Source organism: Symphalangus syndactylus, chromosome 7 (genome assembly GCF_028878055.3).
Source record: "Symphalangus syndactylus isolate Jambi chromosome 7, NHGRI_mSymSyn1-v2.1_pri, whole genome shotgun sequence".
NCBI lineage: Eukaryota > Metazoa > Chordata > Mammalia > Primates > Hylobatidae > Symphalangus > Symphalangus syndactylus.
This window is the reverse complement of record NC_072429.2, coordinates 96,320,948-96,335,135: the sequence shown is the minus strand read 5'-3', so window position 1 is coordinate 96,335,135 and position 14,188 is coordinate 96,320,948. Positions and strand designations below refer to the sequence as shown.

Below are 14,188 nucleotides of genomic sequence, written 5' to 3'. Positions count from 1 at the left end.
TTGTTTAAATGCATGTTGCCTCAAAATTATTTTGTTTTTGACTTTCTAGATACTGATCTCTCCCAGAGCAATTCTCAAACCTCTGGGTCACATGATACTCTTTTAGATTCGTAAAATGTATTAAGGATGTCATTAAGAGCCATTATTATTATTATTTGAGATGGGGTCTTGCTCTACCACCCAGGCTGGAGGGCAGTGGCACGATCTCGGCTCACTGCAACCTCTGCCTCCGGGGTTCAAATGATTCTTGTGCCTCAGCCTCCCAAGCAGCTGGGACTACAGGCACGTACCACCACGCCAAGCTAATTTTTGTATTTTTAGTAGAGACGGGGTTTCTTCATGTTGGCCAGGCTGGTCTTGAACCCCCACCTTGGCCTCCTAAAGTGCTGGGATTACAGGTCTGAGCCACTGTGCCTGGCCAAGAGCCTTTGTTTATGTGGGCTATATCTATCATATAAACTTAAGAAATTGTTTAGATATATTAATTTATAACAAAATAATCATAAATTATGCGTTATGTAATGATACCTATATATTTTTCAAAACAAAAAAACATTTTTGCGAGAAGAGTGGCAGATTTTATATTCTGCAAATATCTTTAATGTCTACCTTAAGACAGCTGGATTCACATATCTGTGTTTGTATTCAATTTACTGCGACACATTATTTTGATTGAGGCACGATATGGTTTGGATCTGTGTCCGAACCCAAATCTCATGCTGAAATATTACCCCCCACCGGGCGCTATGGCTCACGTCTGTAATCCCAGCACTTTGGGAGGCCGAGACACAGGGATCACCTGAAGTCAGGAGCTCAAGACCAGCCTGGCCAACATGGTGAAACCCTGTCTCTACTAAAAATACAAAAAAATTAGCCAGGCGTGGCAGTGGGCGCCTGTAATCCCAGTTACTCGGGAGGCTGAGGCAGGAGAATCGCTTGAACCCAGGTGGTGGAGGTTGCAGTGACCCGAGATCGCACCATTGCACTCTAGCCTGGGTAACAGAGGGAGCTCATGCTTTGCCTTCTGCCATGGGTTGCTCCCAGAGGTCTCCTGAGAAGCAGATGCTGCTATACTTCCTGTACAGCCTGTGGTACTGTGAGCCAATTGAACCCTCTTTTCTTTATAAATTATCCAGTTTCAGGCATTTATTTTTATTTTTTATTTTATTTTGAGACGGAGTCTTGTTCTGTCACCAGGCTGGAGTGCAGTGGCACAATCTCAGCTCACTGCAACCTCCACCTCCTGGGTTAAAGCGATTCTCATGACTTAGCCTCCCAAGTGGCTGGGATTACAGGCACACACCACCACACCCAGCTAATTTTTTTTTTTGTATTTTTAGTAGAGACGGAGTTTCACCATGTTGGCCAAGATGGTCTCGATCTCCTGACCTAAGCCTCCCAAAGTGCTGGAATTACAGGCACGAGCCACTGAGCTGGCCTTTTTTTTGTTTTGTTTTTGTTTTTTTTTTAGACAGGGTCTCATTCTTCACCCAGGCTAGAGTGCAGTGCCACGATCTCAGCTCACTAAAAGCTCCGCCTCCGGAGTTCAAGTGATTCTCCCACCTCAGCCTCCCAAATAGCTGAGACTACAGGCGGCATGCCACCGTGCCTGGCTAATTTTTGTATTTTTAGTAGAGACAAGGTTTTGCCACGTTGCCCAAGCTGGTCTCGAACTCCTGGCCTCAAGTGATCCACATGTCTCAGCCTCCCAAAGTGATGGGACTACAGCCATGGGCCACGGCGCCCAGGCAGGTACTTCTTTATAGCAGTGAGAGAAAGGGCTAATACAAGGCAAAAACACCAGGCTACATATACACAGAAATGCAAGTAGAAAAGGGAGTAGTTTTTTTTGTTGTTGTTTTTTGTTTTTGAGATGGAGTCTCCCTCTGCTGATCAGGCTGGAATGCAGTGGTGTGATCTCAGCTCACTGCAACCTCCACCTCCCAGGTTCAAGTGATTCTCCTGCCTCACCCTCCCAAGTAGCTGGGATTACAGGCGTGTGCCATCATGTCCTGCTAATTTTGTATTTTTCAGTACAGACGGGATTTCACCATGTTGGCCAGGCTGGTCTTGAACTCCTGACCTCAAATGGTCCACCTGCCTTGGCTTCCCCAAGTGCTGGGATTACAGGCATGGGCCACTGTGATCGGCGGGAGTAGTATTTTAAGAGCTTCTTCACAGAATTGTGGGTATCATTCCTCCTTCATATTATACCAGAAATTAGTAATTGCAGGGGGACTGGGGATAAGTGGCGGAGAGGGGAAAATATTAAGTTACTGCTAATGGACACGAGATTTCTTTTTGGGGTGAGGCAAATGTTCTAAAATTATATACTGTGGTGCCAGGCGCAGTGGCTCATGCCTGTAATCCCAGCAGTTTGGAAGGCTGAGGCAGGTGGATCGCTTGGGGTCAGGAGTTCTAGACCAGCCTGGCTAACATGGTGAAACCCCGTCTCTATTAAATACAAAAATTAGTTAGGTGTGGTGGCGGGTGCCTGTAATCCCATCTACTAGGGAGGCTGAGGCAGGAGAATTGCTTGAACCCAGCGAGGTGGAGGTTGCAGTGAGTGGAGATTGTGCCACTGCACTCCAGCCTGAGAAACAGAGCGAGACTCCGTCTCAAAAAAAAGAATTAGATTGTGGTGATAGCTGTAAAACTCTGTGAAAACATTTTAATCACACATTTAAAACAACTAAATTTAATGGCTTATCTCAAAATAAAGCTGTTTAACAAAAGGGAAAGAAAACCAATGTGGCTGGAGCTCAGAGAGGGTAAGAAGTGAGAGATGAGACAAGGCAGGGGGCTTTTAGGTCATGTTTCAGATTGGGGAGTGTTTTCTAAGAGCAATGGGAAGGCATGAAGGGTTTTAGGTAGAGGAAGGAAAAACATTACACCAAAACTCATCACATCATAACTTCATAAAAGTTGTCACACGGTCAGGCGCGGTGGCTCATGCCTGTAACCCCAGCGCTTTGGGAGGCCGAGGCAGGCGACCCATTTGAGGTCAGGAGTTCGAGACCAGCCTGGCCAACATGGTGAAATCCCATCTCTATTAAAAATACAAAAATTAGCCAGGCGTCATGGTTGTTACAATGTGGAATCTGAAATTGCATCAATGAACTTTCCATATTCTATTACATTAAAATCCATTGGTCTATCTTGCAATTTTTTTCCTTTTCTTTCTTTTTTTTTGGCCCATGACACAGCCCTCAGGAGATCCTGGGAACATGTGCCCCTACATTGCAATGTGCATGAATCTTTTATGCATGATTTTTTAACATGCAAGCGCTGGTCCACTGGAAAATTATTTGTTCACGGAGTTATAAAGATCTTCCAAAATGTTTCTTGTTTTTTTTTTTTTTTTTGAGACGGAGTCTAGCTTTGTCACCCAGGCTGGAGTACAGTGACGCGATCTGGGCTCACTGCAAGCTCCGCCTCCCGGGTTCACGCCATTCTCCTGCCTCAGCCTCCCGAGTAGCTGGGATTACAGGCGCCCGCCACCTCGCCCGGCTAGTTTTTTGTATTTTCTGTAGAGACGGGGTTTCACCGTGTTAGCCACGATGGTCTTGATCTCCTGACCTCGTGATCCACCGATCTCGGCCTCCCAAAGTGCTGGGATTACAGGTGTGAGCCACTGCGCCCAGCTGTAGATCTTCCAAAATGTTAAAACATTCCATTAAACAACATATATTTTTTAAAATTACGTTTGTTAATATACCAACTAATGTCATCAGAAATTCCTTATGTACTGGTAATTTGTCAAGCTCATGGTAGCAGACACAAATTTTCCAAATTTCTTCGTATTTTTTTTTTTTTAAATATAGAGACAGGGTCTCGCTATGTTGCCCAGGCTAGTCTTGAACTCACGGGCTCAAGCAATCCTCCTGCCTTGACCTCCCAAAGTGATGGGATTACAGGTGGGAGCTACTGCACCAGCAAATTTTCCAAATTTCTAATTTTCACTTGCCAACAAGTCATGTTATCATTTGCAACAAATACTATCAGCTTCCTTTAAGTGACAAGATAGCCTTGTTCATTTTTGAGAAAATGTCTGCAAATATGCAAGTCTGAATAATCACGGCTTGTCTATCAGTCATTCTTTCAAGCAAAAAAGGAGTAATAAGAATAAGGGGCTAATTTGGCACAGGAGCCATTGCATAAGTGTTTTTCCTCAAGACAATCATCAATCTTCATTTTGCAGCATACTTTATGCATATATTCCATTTCATCACACAGATTAAAAGGCATGTGTTTAAGAACTGAGATTTGATAAAGCTAATAATAATTTTTGCTGCTTCATTAAGGACACTCAAGTGAAACTAGCATTATTATTTTTTTTTTTAACTGTGAGTAGATGGCAGTAAAGAATACAATGAGATGCCTGTGATCCCAGCACTCTGGGAGGCCAAGGCAGGTGGACTGCTTTGAGCTCAGGAGTTCAAGAATAGCCTGGGCAACATGGTAAAACTCCATCTCTACAAAAAATTAGCTGGGCACATGGTAGTGTGCATCTGCAGTCCCAGCTACTTGGGAGGCTGAGGTAGAAGGATTGCTTGAGCCTGGGAGGCCGAGGCTGCAGTGGGCATGACTGTGCCACTGCACTCCAGGCTGGGTAACAGAGTGAGAGTCTCTTCAAACAAAACAAAATGGCAGGGCGCGGTGGATCTCACCTATAATCCCAGCACTTTGGGAGGCGGAGGCAGGTGGATCACCTGAGGCCAGGGGTTCAAGACCAGCCTGGACAACACGGTGAAACCCCATCTCTACTAAAAATACAAAAATTAGCTGGGGGTAGTGGCAGGCACCTGTAATTCCAGCTACTCAGGAGACGGAGGCATGAGAATTGCTTGAACCTGGGAGGTGGAGGCTGCAGTGAGTGAGATTGTGCCACTGCACTCCAGCCTGGGCGACAGAGTCAGACTGTCTCAAAAACAAAACAAAACAAGAATACAATGAGTGGAAGTTTGGTGCCACTGCCTTGGTTCATGATAAGGAGCCAGCAGTTTTACCTATTATCGCTTTTGCACCATCAGTGCAAGCATCAACATAGTTAAAAGGCAAATAATGTCTTAATTATTATGAAAATAGTTTTGCCTTCAGGGAACCTAATGAAAGGGTCACTAGGGTCCCTTCCTAGGGGTTCATTGACCATGCTTCAAAAACTGCTGCCTTAGAGAAACTGAAGGAGCATTCCTTATCAGCTATGTGATCCTGGGCAATTCACAAAACTCTTTATTGAGCTATGTAAAAGAAATGATAATGTCCTCAGAGTTGTTCATCAGGATTAAGAGATGTGAAAATGTTTTGTACAAATATTTTGTATATTGTGTAGTATCATAAAAATGTTAAGACCTTATTAATGCTTGTAATAAATGATATCAGGGTTCAATGGATATCACTGACTTCATCCTAACAACTTGGTGGTGACAAAAGTTTACACGTTTTGTTTCCGTTGTTTCTCTCACTAGCAATCTTTACATTTCTACATTAATTCAGATCTTTAAAATCAGAGATGCAAAACTGATTCATTAATCATCAATGTTGCTGCCAGTCGAATATATCTGTTTTTATCATATCCCTACCCTATCTTAACCAGTCAAACTTGTCTAAGGCTTCCCCTTATGTCTGAATATGTCCATTTGTTTAAATAATGTCAGGTTGTGTTCATTTGTTTCTCTTCCCTTCTAAAACTTGTCTCCACATGGCTACTTACTGAAATACCATTCCTATACTTAAGAGACTAATTAAGTCAATCTTTTCTGGCTACCCAAGTAGGATAACCTTTCTCCTCTGAATACCCAGCACTTAATGCCTTATATTACTAGATATCTTCTCTTTGCTTGCCTTTCCTTAACTAGACTGTAATCTGAGGGTAAGTACATCTTACATTTTTATTACCTTTAACATCTATTAGCACAATGCATTTAGTCTGGCTAATGGTCCTATGAGTACTCTACTAGAGACGAGTACTAATGAAACACTGACTTTCAAACCCAAATAAAGACCTAGAAAGCTATGGCAGTTTAACCTGCTTTATAGACCTAAGATCTTGTCATATACAGTTTCTAGGCAAACTTTTATCTACAAGGCTTACTCAAGTAACATGGCAAGGTAATCAATGTCACAGCTTAAGAGTACAATTACTCTACAGACAAAAATTGTACTTCTCAAAGTGCCCAAGATATGGCTCACAGAGCAAAAACAAAAATATGATAATATATATTAAGGTGCATAAGATTAAAGATGTATTTCTTTATAAGGAAAGGTAGGCCGAGTGTAGTGGCTCATGCCTGTAATCCCTGCACTTTGGGAGGCCAAGGCAGGCAGATCACCTGAGGTCAGGAGTTCACGACCAGCCTGGTCAACGTGGTGAAACCCCGTCCCTACTAAAAATACAAAAAATAGCTGGGCGTAGTGGTGCGTGCCTGTAATCCCAGCGGTTCAGGAGGCTCAGGCAGGAGAATTACTTGAGGTGGGAGGCGGAGGTTGCAGTGAGCTGAGATTGTGCCATTGCACTCCAGCCTGGGCAGCAAGAGTGAAAGAACAAAGAAAGAAAAAAAAGAAAGAAGAAAGGAAGGAAAAGAAAGGAAAGAAAAGAAAGAAAGAAAAAATAAGTCTAAAAAACACCACCTATTTAAAACACAAAGTGCAATACACACATAGTGCAATACCATAAAAAATTAACTGAGAGTTACCTAGACCTAACCACGTTAAAAAGCATAAATTCAAAATGCAAAACAGGATGGCAAAAACAGAACACCAGCCATGAGTTGTAGCATGTATTATTATTTGAAAAGTCAAACAGAATAGGCAAGAAACCAAAGGTAGAAACTTTGTACTGAAAAAGCAACAGCAACTGAAAGGTGGCACTGTTAAATGATAAAAAGAACTTTTTCTAATCAGAATAAGCTGCGTTCAGATGCTAGTCCAGAAACTGCATCTATTTTTTTTTTTTTTTTTTTGAGATGGAACCTTACTCTGTCACCCAGGCTGGAGTGTAATGGCACTATCTCAGCTCCCTACAACCTCCACCTCCTGTGTTTAAGTGATTTTCCTGCCTCAGTCTCCCGAGTAGCTGGGACTACAAGCACACGCCACCATGCCCAGCTAATTTTTGTATTTTTAGTAGAGACGGGGTTTCACCATGTTGACCAGGCTAATCTCAAACTCCAGATCTCAGGCGATCTGCCCGCCTCAGCCTCCCAAAGTGCTGCGATTACAGGCTTGAGCCATTGTGCCCGGCCAACTGCATCAAATTAATTAAATCACAAAATTTTTCTAGGCACTGGAGCCCTTATCTGTAAAATGGGGCTATAACTATCTGCCTGGCAGAGTTTCTGAGAGGATCAGAAATAATACAAGGCAGTAAAAAGTAAAGACTTTGAAGTCAGATAGATTTGGGTTGGAACTGACTATACTTTCAATAGCTCAAGTAACGTAAGCCTCAAGTTTCTCATTTGTAAGATGGATATAATACTACCACCTCAGAGCCCTTGTGAAAATAAGGAAATGATATCTATAAATTATTTTTTTAACAACCATAAAGTCTTTTTCTTTTTTTTTTTTTTTTGAGACAGAGTCTTGCTCTGTCGCCCAGGCTGGAGTGCAGTGGCGCGATCTCCGCTCACTGCAAGCTACGCCTCCTGGGTTCATGCCATTCTCCTGCCTCAGCCTCCCGAGTAGCTGGGACTACAGGCACCCGCCACCGCGCCCAGCTAATTTTTTTGTATTTTTCGTAGAGACGGGGTTTCACCGTGTTAGCCAGGATGGTCTCGATCTCCTGACCTTGTGATCCGCCCGCCTCGGCTTCCCAAAGTGCTGGGATTACAGGCGTGAGCCACCGCGCCTGGCAACAACCATAAAGTCTTAAAAGTATATCTAGTAAGTACTCAATAAGCTGTCCCTACTAGATATGTAAATATATTTATACATACAAACATACCTCACCTTGCGTGGTGCCTGCCATATTATACTTCAGTAAGTAAATGTCAACTATTATAATTATTTCCCACCACAAGACATTTCAAAGTAATGATTATAAACTTTAAACTGTGATTTTATACCCTGCCACATTCAATTTATATAAATTAATCACTAAGAGGTTAATGGTAGTTCCTTAATTACTGCAACTACAAATTTTCCAGGGCAATTCAGGGAGTAGAAGCAGGAGTAAGTATACATTACTCACTAATAGAGAGAAAGCCCAGAAAAAAGAAAACACTAGGTCGGAGATGTGTAAATCTATATTGGGCATATCAACTAGTCACTCTATAAACTCACACTCCTTATGTTACATGCTTACTTGTTAACACAAGTCATTACTTTACTGCCAAAGACAAAGTCAGACATAAATTTAATTATTTTCAAAAACTATCCTTCATTTTAAGCCATTCTACCTGCAGTTGTCTTGGTTCTTCCAATTTCAAAATGTCTTTGAAGAAGTGGCTAAGTCACTTCTTCAAAGACATTTTGAAATTGTAAGCATTAAGAAACTGTAGCAACCATTTCTTTCTTTCTTTCTTTCTTTTTTTTTTTTTTGACAGAGTCTCGCTCTGTCGCCCTGGCTAGAGTGCAGTGGCGCAATCCCTGCTTACTGCAACCTCTGTCTCTCGGGTTCAAGCAATTCTCCTACCTCAGCCTCCCGAGTAGCTGGGATTACAGGCATGTGCCACCACACCCAGCTGATTTTTGTATTTTTAGTAGAGACGGTGTTTCATCATGTTGGCCAGGCTGGTCTCGAACTCCTGGCCTCAGGCGATCCGCCTGCCTCGGGCTCCCAAAGTGCTGGGATTACAGGCGTGAGCCACCACACCCTGCCAGCAGCAACCATTTCATACCACTATTCCAAGAAGCTAGAGCTGCTGCACTGTGATTCCCAGAAACCACTTACCTATCAGTGACTGTCTTGTTTTTTTTTTTTTTCCCCCTGAAAAGGGGCTATGCATAGACAGGATTTTTTTAAGAAGGGGGAGGGGTGCTGGATGTGGTGCCTCATGCCTGTACTCCCAGCACTTTGGGAGGCCGAGGCAGGAGGATCACTTGAGATTACAAGTTCAAGACTGTGTTGTGTGGGCAACACAGTGAGACCCCTGTCTCTACATTAAAAAAAAAACAGGAAAGGGAGAGTAATTCAATGTACAAAAGGGAACTGAATGAAAAGTCTTTTTCTCACAGTAGAAGGAACCACTGTTAAGAATTTCTTGGCCGGGCGCGGTGGCTCAAGCCTGTAATCCCAGCACTTTGGGAGGCCAAGGCGGGCGGATCACGAGGTCAGGAGATCGAGACCATCCTGGGTAACACGGTGAAACCCTGTCTCTACTAAAAATACAAAAAAAAAATTAGCCGGGCGTGTTGGCGGGCGCCTGTAGTCCCAGCTACTCGGGAGGCTGAGGCAGGAGAATGGCGTGAACCCGGCAGGCGGAGCTTGCAGTGAGCCGAGATCACGCCACTGCACTCCAGCCTGGGGGACAAAGACTCCGTCTCACAAAAAAAGAAAAAAAAAAAAAAAAAAAAAAAAAAAAAAAAAAAGAATTTCTTATTCATTCTGCCTACTTCCAAACTAGATTAAGTCAAGTAAAAATGAGTCGGTTCTAATGCCAAGCAACTGGAAAGTTAATAAAATCCCAGGAATGTACCATTTATGTGGTATGATAGATTGTCTTACTTGGAAAATCTCACATCCAAATTAAAGTGCACATCTATATCTTTTTTCTCTTTTTCTTTTTTTTTTTTTTTTTGAGACAGGGTCTCGGGTGCCCAGGCTGGAGTGGATTAGCACAATCTTGGCTCACTGAAACCAATCCTCCCACCTCAGCCTGCTGAGTAGCAGGACTACAGGTGCGTACCACCACGCCTGGCTAATTTTCGTCTTTTTGGAATGACAAAATTTCGCCATGTTGCCCAGGCTGGTCTCAAACTCCTGGGCTCAAGCAATCTACCCACTTCGGCCTACCAAAGTGCTAGGATTACAGGCATGAGCCATAGCACCCGGCCCACATTTTCTTTTGTTAAATGAAGTTAATCTATGTCTAGTAAGTAGACAATTATGTTTCCAACACAACAGAAATCTATTTCAACACTAAACACCACTGAACAATTTTGCTAAGGTTTTCATGCTAGATGTGCCCTATTAACAAAGGTAACACAATTCCACAGTTCTGTTTTTGAATAAAAGGTATATATGTTATATATCTGAAAACTTAACACAAGATGTTCAAGTTGTGAATGAATTGTTTTTGGCATAATGAATATTTAGTATTGCCACAGCAATGTTTAAAATATTTGGTGATACAACTTTCCTTTAAAAAAACAAAAACAACTCAGTTAAACTTTTACCACCCATCCACTATGGTTAATTCAGATTTTCCGAGTTTTGTTTAAATGAGGGGTATACATACAATCTTATGAAACAGAAAAGCATCATATATATCATTCTATTAAGAGTCTTGCATACAATTTCATATGCTCCCAAACTTACCTTTTCATTTTTCTTGTCAATCTCTGGTGGCTGCTTTGCTGTTACACTTTGAGGTGTTCGAACAGCTTCACCCTCAGCCACTTCAACAGTCCGCCCATTTGGCTGCACAGGCAACAAAAAGTATCATATTATCAAACTGCTTAGCAGATCAATGCAAAGATTTCTACACAGGAAACCATATATACTACAATCAAATCCTACCTCTGTACCTAAATTTAAAAAGTTTTTGTACACCAATGTTATCTAAGAGTTGATAGATTATTGTGCCTAGTGTTTTATATATATATAATTCATAAGCAAAATTCTGTGCCACAAATTTTCTTATCTCACCAAGATATCAGTCCCTCTAACAAAAATAATGGAATGGAAGCAATTAAAAGGAGAATGAAACTGTGTTTGCAATTTGACCACCAATTAACTGTGTAGTCTCAGAATATTTTACTCATTGTCTCCGAGCCTTATTTCTACTATAAAGTGACAGGTATGATCTACTCAAAAGTCAGCAAACTTTTTCTGTAAACAGCCAGATAGAAAATATTTTATTTATAAACATATTCAGGGTGTATGGCAAAATAAAATTCAGAAAAAAATATTTTATTGATTCCCATCAACAGTCCTCAGCAAAAACAAAACAAAACAGAAACTATTTTAGGTTTTATGGGCCATATATCTTTGTTCTTTATTTTTATTTTTTGGCCCATTATGTCTGTTGCAACTACACAATTCCTCCATTGTAGCATAAAAGCAGCCACAGATGATACATAAACAAATGAATGTTAGGCAATCTCTAATGGAACCTCTAATTCTGTAATTTCATGGCTCTACTGTTCTGGGAGTAAGAAGCTTTCCGACCCATTGCCACAGCCTAAAAAAGGCTACAGAAGCTTTCCTAACATTCCTAAAATAAAATGATAGCACTTAAAGATGCTTATGAGTAGACTCAAGTCTGTGATTCCCAAATCTGGCTTTTAACCAGAAACATTTTTTTTACCTTTTTTTTGAGACAGAGTTTCGCTCTTGTTGCCCAGGCTGGAGTGCCAAGGTGCAATCTCGGCTCACTGCAACCTCTGCCTCCCAGGTTCAAGCGATTCTCCTGCCTCAGCCTCCCGAGTAGCTGGGATTACAGGTGCACACCACCACGCCTGGCTAATTTTTGTATTTTTAGTAGAGACAGTGTTTCACCATGTTGGTCTGGCTGGTCTTGAACTCCTGACCTCAGGTGATCCACCCATCTCAGCCTCCCAAAGTGCTGGAATTACAGGTGTGAGCCACCGTGCCCAGCCTCTTTTTTACTTTTTAAATAATAATTTCTGAGCCCCATCACCAGACTGAGAAGTTTGGAGAAGAGGGCCTAGGTATCTGTACTCTAACCGTCTTTCTGGATCCTACAACGTCTTTTCACTTATGCATTCCCCTCAAATTCAACATGTTAGTAAGTCAATATACTAGTTTCAATGGCTTTATTTTCAGTTCTTGCAGAACACACTTTTACCAGCTACCTACTCATTACAGCAGAGCTATACTCAAGAAAACAATACAAAGTGTTCAAAGTTTCTATAATATGACTTAACATGCATTTGTTAACAATGATCAGGGATACAAAGTTGGAAAAGGAGACCATTTATATTCTCAAATCCAATTTGTAGGCTTTACAAAGATCTGTGGCAGAAAATCAAAACAACAGCTGTCTTTTAGCTGGTTAAATTCCTAATTAACCCAAATATAATCTGCTGGGTCTGAAGCAACTTGTTAAAGTCAGACAGCTAATGCTAAAACCAGGTTTTCTTACTCTTGATTTGGTTTTCTTTCTTCTATGCTGTCTTGCCACTTCTAATGTTGCCTCTTCTAATCCCTCTTCTGTGTATTTATATATATGGGGGAAGGAAGGAAGAGGAAGGTAGTATGTGAGTAAAGGTAAGAAACCTCAGAATGGAATGCGGACTTAGGGCCGTATCTACATCAGGAATACAAAACTTTGTTTAATTTTACTTTCTAATATCATCATTTTTTTTTTTTTTTTTGAGACGGAGTCTCGCTCTGTTGCCCAGGCTGGAGTACAGTGGCGCAATCTCAGCTCACTGCAAGCTCTGCCTCCGGGGTTCAAGCGATTCTCCTGCCTCAGCCTCCCAAGTAGCTGGGACTACAGATGCCCACCACCACACCCAGCTAATTTTTTGTATTTTCAGTAGAGACAGGGTTTCACCGTGTTAGCCAGGATGGTCTTGATCTCCTGACCTCGTGATCCGCCCGCCTCAGCCTCCCAAAGTGCTGGGATTACAGGCGTGAGCCACCATGCCCGGCCTCTAATATCATCATCTTATTCTTATATGCTACTTTTAGTTCATGCTATCTTCTCTGGCCAAACTTGCCTTTTCTGATTTTCTTGTGGCCACACTTTTCCACGTAAGACTTATACCAACTGAACAATCTTGCAGCTTCAGTTCCATAGTCTCCCATCTCTTCAACTGGCAACTCACAAAACTTACATCTGCTAAACTTCATTTAACTAATCCCTTCAGGAAACTCTCCATCATAATCACTTATATACTGCCATATACCACCTCCATTTTACTCATTTACATGACACTGAGTCATTGGGATTTATTTACTAAATACTAGGAAGATTAGAAATTATGCGGTCAAAAACTGTCTTAAAAGCTCACCAACAAGTTCAATGCCATTTATTTAAGACCAACTGCAAACAATATTGATGTAGCCTCCCAAATGAAATATGAAACGTTCTTTTCTTTCAAACAACACAAAGTCTGAAAGTGACCAACTGCATTCCCATAGATTCAGGAACATTCAGTTCCCATTTCCATAGGCTCTGAAATGATCAGCAAGCCAAAGGTGCTCATACGCTCCCATCTGTGCCAATTTTAGTTCCTTCTTTGCAACATCAATCTACATAATAGCTCTAATCGCAGCTGTTCTCTCTGACCTGTGTAGATCTCCCAATTTTCCACTAAACTCTTAGAATTTATATAGCTTTCATCATTACTGGGATTCCAGAAGTCATCAGCAACTTCCCACACATGCCTGATGCCATGAAACAATGAGCCTCCTATCCCAAAAGTAAAGTCAATATAATTCTTGGGTTGCTGGAAAAAAGAATACACTAAGGTGATTCTCCTTCATACAGCAGAACCAATGTGTCCTTTCCTTTTGCCAACAGCTGGTCGAGAAGGCCTTGCCCTGGAAAATCACTAATCATACTTAAATTAGCAAATCCCTAAACGGGAGCATATTATATAGATCTACTTACATGAACAGTAACTAATTACAAACCAAAACTTCAAATCCAATGTGTCTACCCTTGTGATTGTCAATATGGGTTTTATATAAAAGTATTGTTGGTCAGGTGCAGTGGCTCACGGCTGTAATTCCAGCACTTTGGGAGGCCAAGGCAAGAGGATCAGCAAGAGCTCAGAAGTTCGAGACCAGTCTGAGTAACATAGAGAGACCCTGTCTCTACAAAAAATAATTTTAAAAAATAGCCAGGTGTGGTGACATGCCCCTGTAGTCCCAGCTACTCGAGGGACTGAGATGGGAGGATCACTTCAGTCTGGGAGGTCAAGGCTGCAGTGAGCTGTGACTGCACCACTGCACTCTAGCCTGGGCAACAAAGTGAGACCCTGTCTCAAGAAAAGAAAAGAAAAAAAAAGTAGTTTTCTCTGATCATGGAACTTTAATATATACAGTGGCTTTCTA

At 41.7% G+C, this 14,188-nt stretch overlaps 1 protein-coding gene across 8 annotated transcripts in view; it reads right to left on the bottom strand.

Annotated features, from left to right (window-relative positions):
- The window catches only part of MTDH (metadherin), an 85,128-nt gene that overhangs the window by 56,857 nt on the left and 14,083 nt on the right, over positions 1–14,188 (bottom strand). For all 8 annotated transcript variants that reach the window (XM_055286843.2, XM_055286847.2, XM_055286842.2 and 5 more), the window contains exon 2: positions 10,478–10,579. In XM_055286843.2, coding sequence (XP_055142818.1) covers positions 10,478–10,579 — 102 coding nt within the window. The remainder of the gene's footprint in view (positions 1–10,477; positions 10,580–14,188) is intronic.